The 21,545-nt window shown below is 42.2% G+C and overlaps 1 protein-coding gene across 15 annotated transcripts in view; it reads left to right on the top strand.

Moving 5' to 3' along the window:
* Nucleotides 1-21,545, top strand: part of LOC132401029 (ensconsin-like) — a 196,392-nt gene that overhangs the window by 100,274 nt on the left and 74,573 nt on the right. For 10 of the 15 annotated variants that reach the window (XM_059982782.1, XM_059982779.1, XM_059982783.1 and 7 more), the window contains exon 4: nucleotides 8,079-20,308. In XM_059982782.1, coding sequence (XP_059838765.1) covers nucleotides 15,390-16,811 — 1,422 coding nt within the window. In that variant the 5' untranslated portion in view covers nucleotides 8,079-15,389 and the 3' untranslated portion in view covers nucleotides 16,812-20,308. The remainder of the gene's footprint in view (nucleotides 1-8,078; nucleotides 20,309-21,545) is intronic. The other 5 variants (XM_059982780.1, XM_059982777.1, XM_059982781.1 and 2 more) reach the window with 5 other exon arrangements.

The raw sequence follows: 21,545 nt of genomic DNA, 5'->3' as shown, positions 1-21,545 counted from the left end.
AGAACTCTCACCCCTTGTTGAACCCATTATCATTTGGGCTAACATGTACAAACACCTCTGGTTGGTCACCCTGTACCTCCAGAATTTTCTACAGCCACTTAGAGGCATCTTGACTATGTCACCATGGAGGCAAAGCACCATCCTAGCATCTCTTCCGCAGCTTCAGAATCTCTTGCCTGTCCTACTCACTACTGAGTCTCATGTCAGTATTGTTCCTGTCTGACTGTGACCTTTCCCTCTGAGCCTCAGAGCCAGTTACAGTGCCAAAAGACTTGACCATTGCACCAGCCTCTGTTGTTATCAACAATATCCGAGGGGACATGCATGCTAGTGAGGGGAATCCTGCACTGACTTGCGACTCCCCTAATTTTTCTTGATGGTCACCCATTTACCTGAAGCCTGATCCATGAATGCTGCCACTCAGTGAAATGCTCAGATATAAAACTCTCAGCTTTCCGTTCCGATTACATCAAACTCCAGTTCCGCTTCCTTGACGCTGTCTGTCAGGCACTACACTGGTGTGCAATTCCCACAGTTGTACTCCTGAGGTTCCCTGACTTCACATCACGTAGGAGAAGTATTCCACTGCCCCAGCTACCTCCAGCCTGCAATGAATCAAGTACCGATGATGAGCAGCAAAAACTGAATGAGACCTGAGTCCTTTCACCAAGGCCTCAACTCCCCATTCTCTGATCATCTGCTCCAAAAGGTGACTCCACTTCTTCTTGTGAAGTTTAATGGCAGTTGGTAGACCAACACAAGGTGCATTACTGCCGCTTACAGAGTTGGAGTGTGGAGCAAATTCTACCCACCATAAAACTCCAATAATATCAAGAAGTCTTTTGCTTTTCAGAAAGTCAAATTTGCTCTTCTATACATTACAATGGCAGTGATATCCTAACAAACTTTCAATGTTAAACAGTGTCTGTCCCAAAGATCTCAATTTAGCAATTAGAAGTTTAATTGCACCTCCTAGGATCTGCACTCAAACAATATCGGCTGCACCTTTTCTGGACAAGTGCACTTCCCACAAATGCCTGTAACATGCATATTAATGCTGAACATGGAATTATTTAACCTGGTATGTCCAGTACATAAACATGTAAGTATAACTTTCTCCCTCCTTTTAAACCCATCTCCCAGTTGAGTTCTTACCATCCTCTGATTTTATATAAATCCCATTCTTTCATTTCCTTATCCTAACTTTGTTGCCACAGTTATTGAATAGAATTTATTAATTATGGCTTTTACCTCTCCTTTATGCAAAGGCACCACTATTTTTATAGCCTTCATTTTAAGTGATTGCTTGGCAAGAGTGTCTGTCACCTCATTTCCTTCAACCCCAACATGGACAGGAGCCCGTATGACTAGCCTAGACCCTGCAGCCTCAATGGCTGTCCAATCTCAAGAAGAATGTCTGGCCTACAATTTGAAATACCCATCTCAATAGCTGTCAAGTCTGAGATCAAACCAGAGCACAGAAGTACATAATCAAAGCATACTTCTTCGACCCATTCCAAGGCTAAAATGATAGCAACCACCTCAGACATGAATGGTGATATTTCATCTGATAGTTGTTTCTTAATAGTCACCTGAATCTTCGGAACATAAACAGAAACTCCAGAATGACCTGTCACTGGATTCTTTGAAGCTTCTGTGTAGATATGTAAGAATCCATAATATCTGGCTTGTAATATTGCCAGACTTCCTGTGCTATGAATACACAATCACTTCTCATCTTGATTTTTCCGTGAAGGCCCAAATCAACTACAGGCAAAGGTTAATACCATGGAGAGGTGACAGAATGGGGTACACGGGAATCATATTCCACATTAACCAACACAAGATTTTCTGCCCATTCATTTCCCATCCATCCAAAATTGAAGACCTTATGAATACAGTGTTCCCAACACTCTACTAATATTGTCAATATTAGATGACCAACTTTATGCCCTCTTACTTAAACCAATAAACCATTGCTAACTGAAACTGTGTAGGTTTGAAGGTACTTCACCGATTTCTACCAGTAATGTTGAAAAAGGGGGTGATTTAATAGCACAACAACATAATATCAATGTTTGAGCTTGAACTTTATCTAGGGGCTTTAAGACTGCTGGTGATGTTAACCCATAAGTGACACATCCATAATCAAAGACATTTGGCAATGTAGATGGACCTCCTACTTGCACGCCAATCACACCCAACTAAACACCTGAGCACACTAGGGGCTTTTTCACACTTCTCTAGGGTTTTATTCACATGCATCTTTCACGTTAACCTTGTGTCTATCCACATACCTAGAAATATTACCACTAACTCTTCTGTAAGACTTTTACCATATAACTTGAGATCAATTGTGAAGGTGACTCCACTCAACTGTAACCTATTTTTATTGGAATAAAATTCCCTATAATGAGCCAGTCAATGAAATTGGTCTTTTTTGAAGTTCCTGCACTGACTCCAAGCAATTAGACCATGGTTAAAGCCTCCCAAGTCCAGTAAACTAATCTCTGCAACACCAGCTCCCTCGACGTAATCTGCTGCCTGTGCGTAACGTACTCAAGCAATTTATGTAGCTGAGAACAGGCCCATTCTAACACTTAAGAAACAAAATAAAGCCTTGAAGAGTAAATAGCTTTCTTGTTTGCAGCATCTCAAAGGTGGGATACGTTGAACTTTGCTGGAATTTCTCCAGTCATTTGGATCTTGTAGGTGACTGGATTCCAGGTGTACAGAACTCCATCCGATGAATACCATAACTCATCCAAAGTGAAGATGATGAGGCCCTGTGCAAAACATCCTTCCACCTGCACCAGAGGGAAGAGGGAGAGAGAAAAAGACAAAGTGAGAGAATATAGAAAAACAAAGAAAAACACCAAAGGATGAGAAATTGAATGAGGGAGAGGGAGAGAGAAGGAGAAAGAGAGAAAGAAGGGAAAGGAAAGAAAAGAGAATCAGTTCAGCCAACTACCAGTAAACTGGCCTTTAACACTTCATCCTCCCCCCATTTGATTTAACAAGGGAGATGTTAAACTATCTACCTTCACTGGTTGATCCTGTGTTCATTCTTCAAGGTGGTCAGGTGATCTCTTCTCGAATTCTGCTATCCAGGGTTTATATATCTCTTAAGGAGCTTTCCTAGAATTGATAGGTAGATGGATAGGGGTAGCCAGCGGGAGCGCACATCCCAGTTCCGGGTATAAAATTCAAACCCAACCTCAGACAGGCCAAGCTGATCTCAACCCAATGTTTAAAGGTCAAAGTTCAAAGTAAAATTTACTATCAGAGTACATACAGGTCACCACGTACCCAAGTCCCTTGGCTTAATGTCTATAGTCAACCAAACACTGAATAGGTGCAAGTTCACTGCTCACTGCTATGCCTGCAGGCATTTCAAGGGGTTACTGAATATACTGTATTCCCAGCGAAAGGCTATTCAGTCCATCTAATCCAGCAGATCTGCCCTGACCTGACCCAATTTGAGCCTGAATGTCTGACTCAGAATATATAACAGAACTGAACTCGGTGCCTTCCTACAGGTCTTAATTTAGATGCAAAGTGAATTCCAAGAGTCAGATGAGACCATGATTGTTAACTCTCACTATTTTACAGAAGCAGTACCACATTGTGAAGTAGCTCATTGGCTGTAAGCTGACCTTCGACATGCTGAGATGCAGGAATCCCGGCCGTCTTTCCCCACCACTCCTGTTAACACCAGGGCACTTATTCCTTGCGCAGCAAAGGAAGCTCACCTGCCCAATGTCCAACGCCTGGTTCAGGTTCATGCTGACATCCAAGACAACGTCAGTGCGGAGATCCTGAAATCAAAGTACTTTGAGTGACAAAGGGTTAGTTGAACTTGCCAGAAAGCTGCTTCACATGTTGCCAAGAAGCAGAGGTGCAGGACTGATTAAACCCTAGTCCATGTGATTCACAGCTAAAGGAATGCCACCCATGTTTCCACATGACATGGAACGGGACCCTTTGACCCTTTGCTCGCTCAAAGAGCAATCCCACTTTCTCATTAGTTTATCCTCTGATCTATTCTCATCAACTTCTCCCAAACTCTGCACTCACCTATATACTAGGGACAAAGAACCTGTCAATGCTTGATATGTGGGAAAAGACCACAACACTCGGAACACTCCATGAATTATATTTTATTAACTGATTTATGGTAATATTTTGGTTTATGTGCTGTGTGATATATGCTTTGTGGATGCACCATGGTCCGTAGGAATGTTGTTTCATTTGATTGTATCTATGTACAATCAGATGATAATCAACTTGAACCTGAATTTAGAAGAGTGAGAGCAGATTTGTCTAATTCTGAATTTCTTAATGGAGTGGATGTGGAGAGGATGTTTCCGCCTCTGGGTGATTCTAAGGGTCACTTTTCTAAAACAATATAGCTAATAATTGCTCTTAAAATGGTAGATAATGGTGGAGCATACTCAATATGATGAGTGGCCTAATTCTGCTCCTATGACATGGTTTTATTGTCTTTTAGACAAAAGAGCAAAATATTTTCTTTCACAGGATTTTGAAAGTTTGGAACTCTTCTATAAAATGCAGTGGAAGTTAAGTCTTTGAATTTTTTAAGGCAAAGTTAGATGGATATTTGATAAGCAAGAGGTTATAAAACTAATGAAGGAGACAGGAATGTGGAGGTTTTTATCAGATTAGACGTGATTTTATTAAAAAGTAAAGCAGGTTCAAGGGCTTGAGAGGTTCACTCCTGTTCCAATGTTTTTACCTTGTGATCCCCAGTGAGACAGACAACTTCAACTTCAGAATAAACCACACCATAACTGAAGCCAGGGTAGAGCTTTCCTTTGTTTTCACTCTAGTTATGGTTCAGATCCCAAGTCCTGGCCAGAGAATAGCCAGCATAAAATTAAAAACACAAAATGCTGGCAGAACTCAGCAGGCCAGACGGCATCTATGGGAGGAGGTAGACTCCCATAGATGCTGTCTGGCCTGCTGAGTTCTGCCAGCATTTTGTGTTTTTATTTATTTCCAGCATCTGCAGATTCACTCATATAACCATATAACAATCACAGCACGGAAACAGGCCATTTTGGCCCTCCTAGTCCGTGCCGAACTCTTAATCTCACCTAGTCCCACCTACCCACTCTCAGCCCAAAACCCTCCACTCCTTTCCTGTCCATATACCTATCCAATTTTACCTTAAATGACACAACTGAATTGGCCTCTACTACTTCTACAGGAAGCTCATTCCACACAGCTATCACTCTCTGAGTAAAGAAATACCCCCTCGTGTTTCCCTTAGACTTCTGCCCTCTAACTCTCCAATCATGTCCTCTCGTTTGTATCTCCCCTACTCTCAATGGAAACAGCCTATTCACGTCAACTCTATCTATCCCTCTCAAAATTTCAAATACCTCGATCAAATCCCCGCTCAACCTTCTACGCTCCAATGAATAGAGACCTAACTTGTTCAACCTTTCTCTGTAACTTAAGTGCTGAAACCCAGGTAACATCCTAGTAAATCGTCTCTGCACTCTCTCTAATTTATTGATATCTTTCCTATAATTCGGTGACCAGAACTGTACACTATATTCCAAATTTGACCTTACCAATGCCTTGTACACTTTTAACATTACATCCCAACTTCTGTACTCAATGCTTTGATTTATAAAGGCCAGCGTTCCAAAAGCCTTCTTCACCACCCTATCTACATGAGACTCCACCTTCAGGGAACTATGCACTGTTATTCCTAGATCTCTCTGTTCCTCTGCATTCCTCAATGCCCTACCATTTACCCTGTATGTTCTACTTGGATTATTCCTGCCAAAATGTAGAACCTCACACTTCTCAGCATTAAACTCCATCTGCCAACGTTCAGCCCATTCTTCTAACCGGCATAAATCTCCGTGCAAGCTTTGAAAACCCACCTCATTATCCACAACACCTCCTACCTTAGTATCATCGGCATACTTACTGATCCAATTTACCACCCCATCATCCAGATCATTTATTCATATTACAAACAACATTGGGCCCAAAACAGATCCCTGAGGCACCCTGCTAGTCACTGGCCTCCATCCCGATAAACAATTATCCACCACTACTCTCTGGTATCTCCCATCTAGCCACTGTTGAATCCATTTTATTACTCCAGCATTAATACTTAACGACTGAACCTTCTTAACTAACCTTCCATGTGGAACTTTGTCAAAGGCTTTGCTGAAGTCCATATAGACTACATTCACTGCCTTACCCTCATCAACATTCCTCGTAACTTCTTCAAAAAATTCAATAAGGTTTGTCAAACTTGACCTTCCACACCCAAATCCATGCTGGCTACTCCTAATCAGATCCTGTCTATCCAGATAATTATTAATACTATCTCTAAGAATACTTTCCATTAATTTACCCACCACTGATGTCAAACTGACAGGTCTATAATTGCTAGGCTTACTTCTAGAACCCTTTTTAAACAATGGAACCAAATGAGCAATACGCCAATCCTCCGGCACAATCCCCATTTCTAATGACATCTTAAAGATCTCCGTCAGAGCTCCTGCTATTTCTACACAAACTTTCCTCAAGGTCCTGGGGAATATCCTGTCAGGATCTGGAAATTTATCCACTTTTAAATTTCTTAAACCTCTTTAATTGTCATAACTTCCTTACTTGTTTCCCACACCTTACACAATTCAATATCTTTCTCCTTAGTGAAGAGAAGAGAAGAAATCGTTCAAAATCTCTCCCATCTCCCTCGGCTCCACACATAGCTGACCACTCTGATTCTCTAAGGGACCAATTTTATCCCTCACTATCCTCTTGCTTTTAACATAACTGTAGAAACCTTTCAGATTTACTTTCACCTTATTTGCCAAACCAACCTCGTATCTTCGTTTAGCTTTTCTAATCTCTTTCTTAAGATTCCTTTTACATTCTTTATATTCCTGGAGCAATTCCTTTATTCCATGCTGCCTATATCTATTGTAGACATCCCTCTTTATCCGAACCAAATTTCTAATATCCCTTGAAAACCATGGTGCTTTCAAACCTTTAACCTTTCCTTTCAACCTAACAGGAACATAAGGATTCTGTACCCTCATAATTTCACCCTTAAATGACCTCCATTTCTCTATTACATCCTTCCCATAAAACAACTTGACCCAATCCACTCTCTCTAAATCCCTTCACATCTCCTCAAAGTTAGCCTTTCTCCAGTCAAAAATCTCAACTCTAGGTCCTGTCCTGTCCTTCTCCATAATTACATTGAAGCTAATGCTATTGTGATCACTGGACCTGAAGTGCTCCCCTACACATACATCTGTCAGCTGACCTATCGCATTCCCTAACAGGAGATCCAACACTGCCCCATCTCTAGTCAGTACTTCTATGTATTGTTGCAAAAAGCTATCCTGCACACATTTCACAAACACTAAACCATCCAGCCCTTTTACAGAATGAGCTTCCCAGTCTATGTGTGGAAAATTAAAATCTCCCACAATCACCACCTTGTGTTTGCTACAAATATCTGCTATCTCTTTACACATTTGCTCTTCCAACTCATGCTCACTATTAGGTGGCCTATAATACACTCCTATCAGTGTTACTACACCTTTCCCATTCCTCAATTCCACCCAAATAGCCTCCCTAGAGGAGCTCTCTAATCTATCCTTCCAAAGCACCGCCATAAGATTTTCTCAGACAAGCAATGCAACACCTCCTCCTCTGGCCCCTCCTACTCTATCACACCTGAAGCAACTAAATCCAGGAATATTTAGTTGCCAATCACACCCTTCCTGCAACCATGTTTCACTAATAGCTGCAACATCATAATTCCAGGTATCAATCCACGCTTTAAGCTCATCCACCTTTCTTACAATGCTCCTGGCATTAAAATAGATATATTTAAGATACTCATGTTGCCTTTGAATAGACCACATCATCATTTTATCCAATGATGAACTTTTATTTACAGCATAATCCCAAACATTTTTTTGTGGTCCAAAGTGAACAACTCAGTCTTCAGAGTTCAAAGTTCAAAGTATATTTAATATCAAAGTATGTGTAATCTGAGATTTATCCTTTTGCAGGTTGTCACAAAACAAAGAAATGCCATGGAACCCATTTAAGAAAATGTCAAAAACGTAACAGGTGAAAAAAGAACAAATAGTGCAAATGGCAAAAAGCAAGGACTTTCCTGCAAACCCACTGCCACCTTCCTCTCTCAATCAATTTAGTTGTTTGTGTTAATTACTGCTAATGTTTCAATTTAACACAAGATTTATTTGTCAAATGTCCTATTTTCCTGCTCTGTTTATCTCAGGGCCAATCTGGCTGTGAATCCACAGATTGTGACTGGATTTATAGGTTTAGCTATAAGATTCCACTCATGACAAACTAATCTTTTCCTGTAGGTGGCAGAAACCTGAGAGAAGAGCAGGATGGACAGTTAGTGATTGCTCACGTGTGCCTAACGCTGAGGCCAGCCATACATCATACTGATGTCTTGTAGCTGCAATGACCCAGGTTCAGTTCTGACCTCCAGTGCTGCCTGAGTGTAAATTGCAAGGACAGTATGCAATTTCTCTGGATCCATGGTTTCTTCCCATACCACAAAAATACTTTGGTTAGTTGTGTAATTGGCCACTCCAGTGGATAACAGGAGAATCAGGAGGAGTTATGGATGGGGATATAAAAGAGAATGGGTTATTGGAAAGTGAGTGGGAGAATGGGAATGATTGATTGCTGGGACAGATGTAACAATCTCATTGGGCTGAATTGCCTGAAGTGCCATTTGAAATTCTTTAGAAGGGGAAAATGAAATTTAAAAAAAAGAGCAATATAAAGGATCTTTCATGCCTTGACAGGGGTAATGTGAAAGCATCTTCCTGTGGGAGAATCTAGACCCAGCAATACTTTTAAAAGTAAGAGGCTACTTTTTTAAAATAGAGATGAGTGACATTTTTAGGTCATTAAATGTTAGACTCTCTGCTTTAAGAGTAGTTGATGCAGTATTTTGAATGATTTTAAAGTAGATAGATCCCCAAAGAGCAGAGGTTAAAGATTACTGTAGGTCAGACTTTAGTCTATGGTGTGGCAAGTTTGAGGGGCTGAATGGCTTACTCCTGTTCTTAATCCACATGCAATAGAAAATAACCAAGGCCAACAGGAACATAACTCTTAGGCCCCAGATCAGCAAATGGAAGCTGGTTCAGATGAATGTGAGAAGTTCTGCAGACGCTGGAAATCCAAAGCAACGCCCTCAAAATGCTGGAAGAACTCAGCAGGTCAGGCTGTATCTAAGGAGATGAATTAGGTAAAAAAAATTAAAGTCTGTCCTGAGCCTTATAGGCTCATCGGGACAGTGCTTACACTAGTTTCCGTGGCAGGAAGCGACTGAGAGTACGAGACTCACCACCCCCCGCAACCTCGGATAGGACACCAGTCTATCGCGAGGTTAACCCCCAGCATCATGTCCCTACCCATTTTCAGCTGGGTGGATTGGAGCAATGTGTGGTTAAGTGCCTTGCTCAAGGACACAACACGCTGCCTCAGCTGGGGCTCGAACTCATGACCTTCAGATCGCTAGTCTAGCAGCTTAACCACATGGCCACGCACTGCACATGGACATGAAAAAGCAGCCAATATTTCAGACAAGACCCTTCTTCAGGACTGGAATGGAAGGGGAAAGATGCCAGACTAAAAAGTCTGGAGGAGAATAGGGATAGCTAGAAGGTGATGGGGGAGTACATAATCAAAGAGTTAGAGAGTAGCATTTCAGTACTGGAAAGGAAGCGGGAATATGTCAGAATAAGCATTGACCAAGCATTTCTGGAGGAAATCACCTGATTTCAATACAAAACATTCAGTAAAACACCATGAAGTGCTCACTCTCTCCTGACCCACAGAAACTCCTAAAACAGCAACAAAAAATGCTGCAAGTGCTCAGCAAGTCAGGCTGCATCTGCTGAGTACTTCCAGCATTTTGATTTTATTTTACATTTGCAGTTTCTGCAGCTTCTCACTTACATCAAAGATCCTGATCTGCTGTCCCTGCAGGAGCGATAGGTGCTGGGAATGAAGTGAAACTTCAAAGCAACGGGCCTCATTGCTCTTACCCATTGCTCCCAGGTTCCTGTCACACTGGCAGACTTAAACAGTTCTAAACTTTCTCAAAGAGTCTGAAACGGTAAAGGCAGTACGTATATTTTTATTATTTGAATTCTAACCTCAATTGCATTCCATTCAAATCACAGCTGGGCAAGGCTGCTGTTGGACTTGTGTGGGGGATGGTGTTGGTGCTTGTCTGACTGATGTGATTCTGGGAAACTGGAATTCCCCACACTTTACAGACAACTTGGATAAAGAAGAACATTAGAACATAGAATGGTGCAACACAGTAACAGGTCCTTTGGCCCATGATCCTGTGCCAAACCAATTAAACTAATGACTCATAATCCCTTCGATCTGCAAGTGATCCATTTCCTTCCATTCTCTGCAAGTTCATATGCCCACCTTTTACACATCTCTATTATAGCTGCCTTATGCAGCACTGCTGACAACACATCCCAGGCACCCAACACTCTTGCCCTGCATAGTCCAGTTGAACTTTACCCCTCACCTTAAAAGTTTAAGGTACATTTATCATCAAAGTATGTACAGATTATACAATCTTGAGATTTGTCTCCTTTCAGGCAACTACAAAAAAAAGACACCCAAAATTACCCATTAAAAACAGACCGTCAAATACCCAATGTGCAGAGAGGAAACTATTGTTTGGACATACAATAAAAATAAGCAAATGGCATTTAGAATGAAAGTGAGTCCTCAGACAGGGAAACCAAGCATTCCACGGTCTTAGCTTCTGTTCAGCGCAGAGACAAGTCAGCGTATCAGAGCCCACAGACACGCAGTGTGGCGTAGCCAGAGTAGGCCAAGGTCTCAACCTCAGTTCAGGACAGAGCGGAAAAAGTACCTCGGAGCCCACAGACATGAAGTCCGGAGTAGCTGGAGCAGGTCACAGCCTTAACCTCAGTGCAGCACGGAGCGAGTAAACATTGTGGAGTGGTGATTAGAGCCAGCCCGACTCTTGCCTCTGGTCCTGACACCCTGGCCTTTGCATCCAGAAAATATAGTTTCAAATGCATTTCAATCCAATGAAAAATATGCCAACTATCTACCCTCTGTATGCCTGTCATAATTAATAACTTGTGCAGGTGCCTACTCAGCCTCCACTGCTCCTACATCCTGTCTCTAAGAATCTTCCCCAATCATTTGCCCAACACTGAAGTAAGACTCACTGACCCATAAATCCCAGGGTGTTCCCTGCTTGAACAAAGGAATAACATTTACCACCTTCCAGTCATCCGGTACAACTTCTGTGGCTATTGGGGATGCAAATACCATAACTCCTCCTCCACTTTCCATGGTAACCTGGGGATTATCCCGTCTGACCCCAGAGGACCTATCTATTGTAATGTTTTTCAAAAGTTCCAGCTTAGCCTTTCTTAGCACGTTTCTTCAACACGTTCAAGCATATCAGCCTGTTTGGCACCGTCCTCACAAATGGCAAGTTCCCTCTCTCTGGTGAATACTGAAGCAAACTATACATTATGGACTTTCCTTTCCCACTCCAAACCCAGGCATATGTTACCTCTACTTTCCTTGATCAGTTCCTACCCTCACTCTTGCCATTCTCTTGTTCATCAAAACATATAGAATGGTTTTCCTTAATCCTACTTGCCAAGGCCTTCTCATGTTCCCTTCTAGCTCTCCTAAGTCCACTCTCCAGTTCCTCCCTGGCTACCTTGTAATTCTCTAATGTTCTGTCTGACCCTTGCTTTCAAACCTTATCTAAGCTTCCTTCTTCCTCTTCTACATCTCTTGTCAACTATGGTTTCTTCAACCTAGCATCCTTCCCTGCCTCAGTGGGACAAACCTACCCAGAACACTATGAAAGTTCTTCGTAGACAACCACCACATTTTTGTTGTTCATTTCCCAAAGGACATCTGTTCCCAGTTTACACTTCCAAGTTCCTGCCCAATAGCATCAAAATTCCCCTTCTGTCTGCTCCTATCCTTTTCCTAGGTTGTGGTAAAAGTCAGGGAGCTGTGGGTGATGTCTCTAAAGTACTCTCTCACGGACAGATCTCTCACCTGACCTGGTTTGTTAACTAGCAGCAGATCCAGCACAGCCTCTAGTCAGCCTGTCTATTTATTGTGTCAGGAATCCTTCCTGGGCACACCTGAGACTGTTCAACTCAGTAACCTGCCTGAATCTTGATGGTCTTCTGGAATCAATGGAATCAAAAAAAAGTATCCATTTCACCTCATGTGGCTGAATTGAAGAGAATGGCCAAGCATTATCAGTTCAGTGAAAGGCTTACTGATGCACTGAGAGATTGTTTAGTTTGTAGATTCTTACAAGAAAGCATTCAAAAATAGCTCGTAACTGAAGCACAGCTCACATTTAAAAGAGCCGTTGAAATTGCTGTATCAATGGAAACTGCAGACCGAGACACAACTCAGATGGAGTCAGGAATGAAAGTGAGTGTGAAAAATATTGCCACGGCTAAACAGAAACCATCTTGGCCAAACAAATTGCGTTACTGTTGTGGCAGGGGCTCACATACACTAGACCAATGCAGACTAAAAGATGAAACTTGCAGAAAATGCAAAGTAGGACACCTAGAAAGAGTTACTTAGACAGATAAAAACAAATGGACTGCACGGGGAAAAACAACAGTTAGAAGTGGAGTTGCAGTTCAAAACAGAGCAATGATCTGCATGCTGCTGATGAAAAATCTGATAATGATGAGAGTAACACAGGATCGGGTAGCTTACAACAGATGTGAAAGGCAAGTTAATTAAAATGGAATTGGACACTGGCTCGACTGTTTCAGTTATTCCACAAAATGAGTTGAAGTGGCATTTCAAAGAAACTAAACTCAAGTCTGCAGATACCAAACTAAGAACTTACGATAAAACTCCTGGGGGAATGACATTTTTACAGTGAAATACAACAACCAACAAGCTACATTGGGTTTATATGTGAAAAATCAGGAGGACCAGCATTGTGGGGTTGTGATTGGCTGAGACAACTACATCTTGATTGGAGATCCATCCCACATCCCCAAGAACCCAAGCATATCAAGGGAAAAATAATGTGAAATGAAAATGCCACACCCACATTTTACAAAGCCCATTTGGTTCGTTATATCATCTGCGATAAAGTCGCATGTGAGCTTGATTCCATGGAGGCTGAAGAAATTCTTTCCAACGCTGATTGGAGCCCATGGGCAATGTCAGTTGTCCCAGTAACCACAAAGAATGGGTCTGTGGTGATGTTAAGGTCACCGGCAATCCAGTACTGAAGGCAGATCACTATCATCTGCCCAGGTTAAAGGTTATCTTTGCAACCCTTTCTGGAGAGAAACACTTCAGCAAAGTGGACTTAGCTAAGGCTACCTACAGATGGAGATACAAGAAGAGTCCAAAGTGTTCCCTGCCATAAATATTCACAAAGGGCTTTATTGCAATAGTAGGCTAATTTGTGGAGTAGCATCTGCATCTACACTCTGGCAGAAAGCTTTGGACCAGGTGCTGAAAGGCTGCTCATGCACTAAGTGTTACCTGGATGACTTCATTGTTACCAGTGAGGAGGACAAGAAACATCTTGAAGCTCTTAAGACTGTGTTAAAAATATTAGAAGATTATGGGCTCAGAGCACATTGTAACAGATGTGAATCCTTTAAACCAAGTATCAGTTACTGTGGTCACAACTTTGATGCTCAAGTATTACACAAGTGTGCTATGAAAATTCAAGCAGGGTGGATGCTCTAAGACCAAAGGACATATCACAGTTGCAATCTTTTTCGGGATTTGTCAATTACTATAACAGGTTCCTGCCAAACCTGGCTACTGTTCTTCACCCCTTGAACTCATTACTACAGATTGGGAAGAATTGGTAATGGACAGAGATTTGTGAGGTGGCTTTCAAAAAGGTAATGGAAATGATGATGTCAGACCCTGTACTCACATAATATGATCAAAATTGCTCAGCGTAGCTTGTCTACGATACCTGGCCTTATGGTACAGGTGCGGTCATGCCCCAAGTTATGAGTGATGGAAGTCAATGCCCCCTAGCCTTTGTATCACGTTCCCTTTTTGTGACAGAGAAAAATTACAAATGGATTGACAGAGGGCTTTGAATCTGATTTGGATTGTAAAACATTTTAACCAGTACTTCTATGGGAGAGAGGTAACCCTCATTACTGATCATCAACTACTAGTGTTCATTTCCAATCCACAGAAGTGTGTTCCAACAAGAGCAGCAGCACAAATGCAGAGACAGGCTCTTTGTCTTGGAGGATAAAATCAATCTCAAGAGGACATCTGATCATGGAAATGCTGATTGATTGTCCCATTTACCCTTGGAAAAGGAAATGCCTGAAAAATTTATAAAAGAGGATACATATGAATTTATAAAAGAGGATGCATACATACAAGGGGCTTGGACCTGGTGGGAAAGTGTTGAACAATGACATCTATCTTGGAATGTTCTGTGGCAGATGGAACTGCTCCGCATTTCTTTTCAATACAGAGCAGTGAATGACCTGCTCCCAACACCTGCCAACCTCAGCACCTGGTATGAAGATAAGAAAGAGAGGAGTGCTGCTTGTAGTGAAAAGGGAACTGTGCTGTCTTTACGACAGTTATTTAGTTTATAATATTTTCGCTTAGTAATTCATTCAATAGTATTTTCTAGTTAGAATTAGAAGTGTCTAAAGTATATTCTTTGCATGTAAAATATATCGGCATGCGATGACGTCCGGTTTCGCCGCGTCTTGTGGGAAAATTAGCGTTTGAAATTAGCGCGAGGGTGGGGGCTCACCACGAGGCTCACCTGAGCAGAAGTTGTTTTGCAGGCATGAGAAATCACAGTGAGAGCAACGCTGTAAGTTAATAGGTAATCGATATATTGAACTAAGATGTTAATGCCGATCCTGTTAGAAGTAACGACGGTAGATAATGTTTATGCTTTCGTTAGTTAAAGATTCGCGGATAGTTTGCATGGAAGTGTATTTAAAGTAGTCAATGGAGCAGGTAAACTCTCCCTGTATACTGCACCTTAGTGTAATGTAGTTATAGTCACCTTTGCAAGTATTTACACTTGAAATGTGATATTAAGCAAAGAACAAATACTGTATCAATCTTGTGTTGTTTTATCAACAGTTTTCACCATATGTTAATGTGAAGAGTGAACAGTAAATGGTTAATCTTACTGCGATCTGGTTCTTATTAACTGTGGTTTATCTCGACGTTAAATTCAGCGTTTCGTGACACGCGAAGGAGAACGTTACAGTGAAAAAGTGGCATTATCAGGTGTTTCAAGTGCTGCAATGTCAGCTCGATCCAGCATCAAGTTGACGCCGCCCAGCGACAAGGGCGGTAAACTGACATCAAGTAAGTCCACCCAGGCAAGAGTCAAGGCAGAAGCTGCCAAGGTGCGACTGCGTTACGCCAGACAAAAGGCAGTTTTGAAAATGAAACTGGCCATCAGAGAAGCCGAAATCCAGAAAGAAGCCGAAATCCAGAAAGAAAAGGCTGCCAGAGAAGCCGAAAGGGCCGCCAGAAAGGCAGAAGCCGCCAAGGTGCGACTGCGTTACGCCAGACAAGAAGCAGTTTTGAAAATGAAACTGGCCACCAGAGAAGCCGAAATCCAGAGAGAAGAGGCTGCCAGAGAAGCCGAAATCCAGAAAGAAAGGGCCGCCAGACAAAGAGAAGAGGCTGCCAGAGAAGCCGAAATCCAGAAAGAAAGGGCCGCCAGACAAAGAGAAGAGGCTGCCAGAGAAGCCGAAATCCAGAAGGAAAGGGCTGCCAGACAAAGAGAAGAGGCCGCCCGAGAAGCCGAAATCCAGTTGGAAATGGCAAAAATATTGACAGAGTTGCAAGTGCTGCAGCTAGAAAGAGAAGAAGAAGCTGCCATGGCGGAAGCAAAGTACATAGAAGAAGCTGAAGGGTCGCGTGATCTGACCGCAGTAAGATCTACTTTAGAAAGGACCAGACTGGAACGCACAAGCGACTATGTACAATCTCAAATAGACAGGCAGGCTCGTCTCCCCTCTCCATACCTATTCGAAAATTTACCCTCGCGGCTCCGTGATGAAGTCAAGAATGAAAGAACCGACAACGCTCCTTCACCCCCACAACAGGACGGCGGGGAGGGAGAGGTTCACTCCAGGACAACAATTGTCAGCTCGAACTGTACAGAAGTTTGCGGTCAAACTCAGTCAAGCCGTTCTTGTTCCGAGATCTGCCTCACTGAGGTGTACCCTGAAGAAGCACAACAAGACATTACCAAGCGTAAAGTAACCAACAAGACGCTAGGTCAGTCAGTTTTCATTCAAACCGAGCACGGAAACAAACTTGCACAATCAGCTCAAGATACCATTTCTTTAAAACCCAAAGACACCAAGGTCTTCAGAGATGAAGCAAATAATGGGGTTGCCCCATTGCCTTTCAGAGAACCACGCCAGCGCTCACCAGATAACAAAGAGCAGGCAGTCAAATGGTTCACGTCCTTACGGAAAACCCAGAAAAGGAAACCTGAGATGCAGCAACGCACCCGATTGGCCCACGAGGTACTGTGCACCCTAATGGCAGAGGTCACCGCCATTATAAACGCACAATCATTCCTACCTGTGTCTTCTGACCCAGAAAACCCCTTTATACTTTCGCCATCAACGCTCCTTACGCAGAAGGCAGGAGCACCTCCTCCACCAGGAGACTTCTCAGACAAGGATTTGTACACAAAGCAATGAAGACAAGTCCAGGCTCTGGCAAATCAGTTCTGGCCTCGCTGGAGACAGAAATATCTACCTTTGTTGCAACAGAGACAAAAGTGGACAGAACCCCACAGGAATCTTCAAGTTGGAGACTTAGTCCTGCTCAGGGACAAGCAAATCGCCCGCAACAGCTGGCCAACGGCCAGAATCACTGCTACATTCCCTAGCGGGGATGGACATGTCAGGAAGATCGAATTGAAGACTACCGACCAAGGCGATGTGAAAATTTACCAAAGGCCAGTTACAGAAGTTATTCTACTTCTACCCAATGACTGATTAAGAGACTAAGTTTTGTACTCTGCTCATTGTGACCTTACGAAGGTCAAGTGGGGAGTGTGCTGTCTTTACGACAGTTATTTAGTTTATAATATTTTCGCTTAGTAATTCATTCAATAGTATTTTCTAGTTAGAATTAGAAGTGTCTAAAGTATATTCATTGCATGTAAAATATATCGGCATGCGATGATGTCACATCTGGTTTCGCCGCGTCTTGTGGGAAAGTACCGGTTTGAAATTAGCACGAGGGTGGGGGCTTACCACGAGGCTCACCCGAGCAGAAGTTGTTTTGCAGGCATGAGAAATCACAGTGAGAGCAACGCTGTAAGTTAATAGATAATCGATATATTGAACTAAGATGTTAATGCCGATCCTGTTAGAAGTAACGACGGTAGATAATGTTTATGCTTTCGTTAGTTAAAGAGTCGCGGATAGTTTGCATGGAAGTGTATTTAAAGTAGTCAATGGAGCAGGTAAACTCTCCCTGTATACTGCACCTTAGTGTAATGTAGTTATAGTCACCTTTGCAAGTATTTACACTTGAAATGTGATATTAAGCAAGGAACAAATACTGTATCAATCTTGTGTTGTTTTATCAACAGTTTTCACCATATGTTAATGTGAAGAGTGAACAGTAAATGGTTAATCTTACTGCGATCTGGTTCTTATTAACTGTGGTTTATCTCGACGTTAAATTCGGCGTTTCATGACACGCGAAGGAGAACGTTACAGGAACACTTCAACATATTTTGAGTGCATGCAGTGTCAACCTTTCCAGTGGCATGTACACTTGGAGACATAACAACGTTCTCAAACTTGTAACAGAAGCAGTTGAGCAGAGAGTACTGCAGCACAAATTATCTCATGCCCCACACAGCAGAGAACATCGCATATCATTTGCAAAAGAAGGCTGCAAGTCAAGGGTGTACAGCGCAGGTCCACGATCAAGCATACTTTCTTCAGCCAATGATTTGTGTGTCAAGGCTGACCTGGATGGGAAAGGCAGTTTCCCGGAGCAAATAGTTTTCACCACATTGCGTCCAGATATAATCGTCTGGTCTGACATCAGTAGAGAAGTGGGTATTGGTGAACTCACAGTCCACTGGAAAGACAACATCGATCAAGCCCATGAGCGCAGGATAACCAAGTATGCAGAGTTAAGATCAGAGTGCAGAGGCAGAGGGTGGAAGGTTTCATGCTATCCATTCGAAATAGGTTGTTGTGGCTTTATTGCGTTCACTTTCCAGAAGTGGCTGCGTGACCTTGGCTTCACTAGAAGAGAGACCAAGTCAACCAGCAGGGCTGTAGCTGAGGCAGCAGAGACAGGATTATCATGGGTGTGGACCAAGTACGTCCAGAGGGGCAGATAGTCAGACAGTGTATCCATCTTTTGTAAACTCTTCAGTAGCTGCATAGACACCTGAAGAGTAGACTATCTGTTGGATGGAAGCGACCAACAACTCTGATAGAGGCAGATGCCAAGTTGTTAAGCTCATCAGTGGGAGGTGGTGCTTTAGCACTGCTGGCCCACCACCTTGAGGGAGTCTTGATCATAAGCGGGCCGAAACTGCTGAAGACAGGTGGCAGATCAACTGATAATCCCACTGATGATAGCACAGGACAGTTAACATCTCAGTCCACGTGTACTTTCAATTCTAATTCTATATCGATGTATTCTCCCTAATGCAGACAGCATATCTCCCTATTACACAGAGAGGATCCAAAAGGAAACCAGAAAATAACCTAGACTGTTTCAGGTCTATGTTGCCACCCAAAATTGGCCGGGATGTGCAACAGAAACAGAAGTTTCACCATTTTTACCAGCGTCAGGATGAACTTGCCTTTGATGGAGGTTGTAATTGAGAGTTTTCGTGTCATTCAAAATGAGAGATAAAGTGTTAGAGAAACTATGTGCCTGTCCTCTCGGAGTGATCAAAATGAAAGCGTTGACTTGAAGCTTTGTCTGGCAGCCTGGGATAAATCAGCAGATCAAGCAGCTTGCCATGTTCTGTTTGGGATGCTGATACATTGCAAAGAAAGGTATCCAGAGCTATCAGAACAATTTCCTGCTGTCCCAGAGTCAACACCTACAATCACGGCGGAGAGCCCCAGAACCTGAGATTCTTTCACACTGACAAGTCTCACCTGCCAAGCAGAGTAACCTCACTGGTGAGGAAAGATTTTATCCCACAAGAGTAAGGAATCCTCCACACCAATTATGTCTTTAGATCTGAATGGATTTAATATTTTACATTTAATATTTTAAATTTAATATTTACAATGCTGTGGATGTCTGTGTAGTAGTTATATTTTATACCATGTATACAGTTGAGATGCATTCTATACTGAGTTAGAGTTTATAGCTAAGCAGTGCTGTGGATTTACTATATCAATAATTTTTGAGTAATACTGGAAATATGTTGTTTGATTAAACATTCTTTGTTGTTTGCATAATGAGTTATATGAAAAAGTATGTGAATGGCATACATCAAGATGCCACCACATCATACGTGTGCCTCGCTAAAGTTAAAAACAGAAATATAGTACATTTAATAAATTTACAATGGCTCATTAACCTCCCAGCACAACTTTGAGATGTGAGAGATGGCTCTGGAACCACAAATGAAATCTACAGAGTGTCGTGGATATTCACTTTCAGACCCCAAAGGGCTCCGTGCTAACATTGGGTTTTTTTTTTGGCCCAGAAGCAGAAGTGTCCAAGGTTCACGAAGTTTGTTGTTCAATAAGATAAATTCATTTTTGGCCCAGCAGCAGAAAATGTCCACGGGTCAAGAGTCTGTTGTTCATTTAGCCCAGCAGCAGAAATTGCCCAAGATTCAAGATGTTTGTTGTTTAATAAGTTAAATTTCTAACTGGGATACTTTGCTCATATTCTTCACTTCTAACCAGTTGGCTTTGGCTTAATCAAGAGAAACAATGGGTCCAGGCTGATCTTGTTAAACTATGACCCAATCAAGAGAAACAAGAGTATCTACATTAGACTAATTAAATACACCATCTACCTAACCTGATAATGTTGTTGAGAAACATCACATGCCAATGATGACAATTGATAGAAAAACAGTATAAATATTAGAAGGCAGTCACAGTTGGGAGAATAGATAGAGTGAAGAAACAGGATTCATTCCTCTGCCTTGGTTTTGGCAACGGATGACTTGTTCATCTGCAACTCTCTGGTATGTATTTCTAGATTTTAAGAAATCTACCTGCATTTGGAAATCCTTTAAGTTATACATCTGTCTGGAATTATACCTCAGAAATTAATATGTTTCACTTAAAAATAAACTGTGTTTAATCTGCACCATTAGATGGAAGTATTGTCTCCTTGGATAGGGGGGGGGTGCAATAGTGATTACTAACAGCTAACCCCTTTCAGGAAGAGATTAAGTAAGTGAAGTAAATGAGTCTGGTTGAAGTAAACTAGTGTAGATTGATACAGTGTAATCTCACTAAAATACAGGTTTTTGTAGATAGTTCAACCAGATGTGGCTTAGTTTTGATTAAGCTTATCACACACAAAATCATCACAACAGCTGCAGGGAGATGGTGCAAACTCCAGAGAGAGAGAGTTGGGCAGGAATAATCCTGCACACGTGGAGCTATGAGGCGACAGAACTAACTGTTGCACCAACAGGCCCCCATTTACAACTGGTCTCTCTGCTTAAAAGTCTGGAACTGAGCAACAAACTTAGAGAATTTACCTTGGAGGGTGTCTTCAATTTCCTCCATTGTGGGGTCCAGGTTGCTCTGAAATAAAGAGTATACAGACATGACAATTCTAGCGATGCAGAATCCTCACTGGGAACTGTGGACCTTTTCAACATGCTCCTGAGATTGAAACAAAAGCAGAGATTTAGTGTGGGAAGTTTGATCAGACGTGGAACAAGAACTGGACTGTCACATAAAGCACAGATGAGGAGATTTGAAAGCTTTGGATTCTGTAGTAAGAAGAATCACTAATTCCATAATGGTTAAAGGGAATTATGATGCAGCTAGAGTTTTACTGAGAGGTCTGGGTTCCAGCAATCCCATCACTGTCAGTGTAAGCCTTTGATTTCACGTGTAAATTGAGTTCCAATGCAGCCAATAGAGCGACTGCATAACAGCCCTTGTGACCTACCTTCAATCCTGACCTTGTGAACTAACTGTGTGGATTTTACAGCCACACAGGGACCCCCTAGGTGACAAATTACCACCCACATCCCCTTCACCAGAACATAAAGCACGCTTTCTGCTATATCCTCCTATTTTAATCCTCCATGGTGCTCAGCACAGACAGCTTTCCAGAAATTATTACCCTTGTGGCTCGGCTTTCTAGCAATCTACCTAGCTCCCTTTTCTGACCTATATCATAGGTGCCAATATTAACCACCACAACTTCTGGCTGCTCACCCCCCCCCCACCCTTAAGAAT

Source organism: Hypanus sabinus, chromosome 10 (assembly GCF_030144855.1).
Source record: "Hypanus sabinus isolate sHypSab1 chromosome 10, sHypSab1.hap1, whole genome shotgun sequence".
Taxonomy (NCBI): Eukaryota; Metazoa; Chordata; class Chondrichthyes; order Myliobatiformes; family Dasyatidae; genus Hypanus; species Hypanus sabinus.
This window is presented reverse-complemented; position numbering and strand designations above follow the sequence as displayed.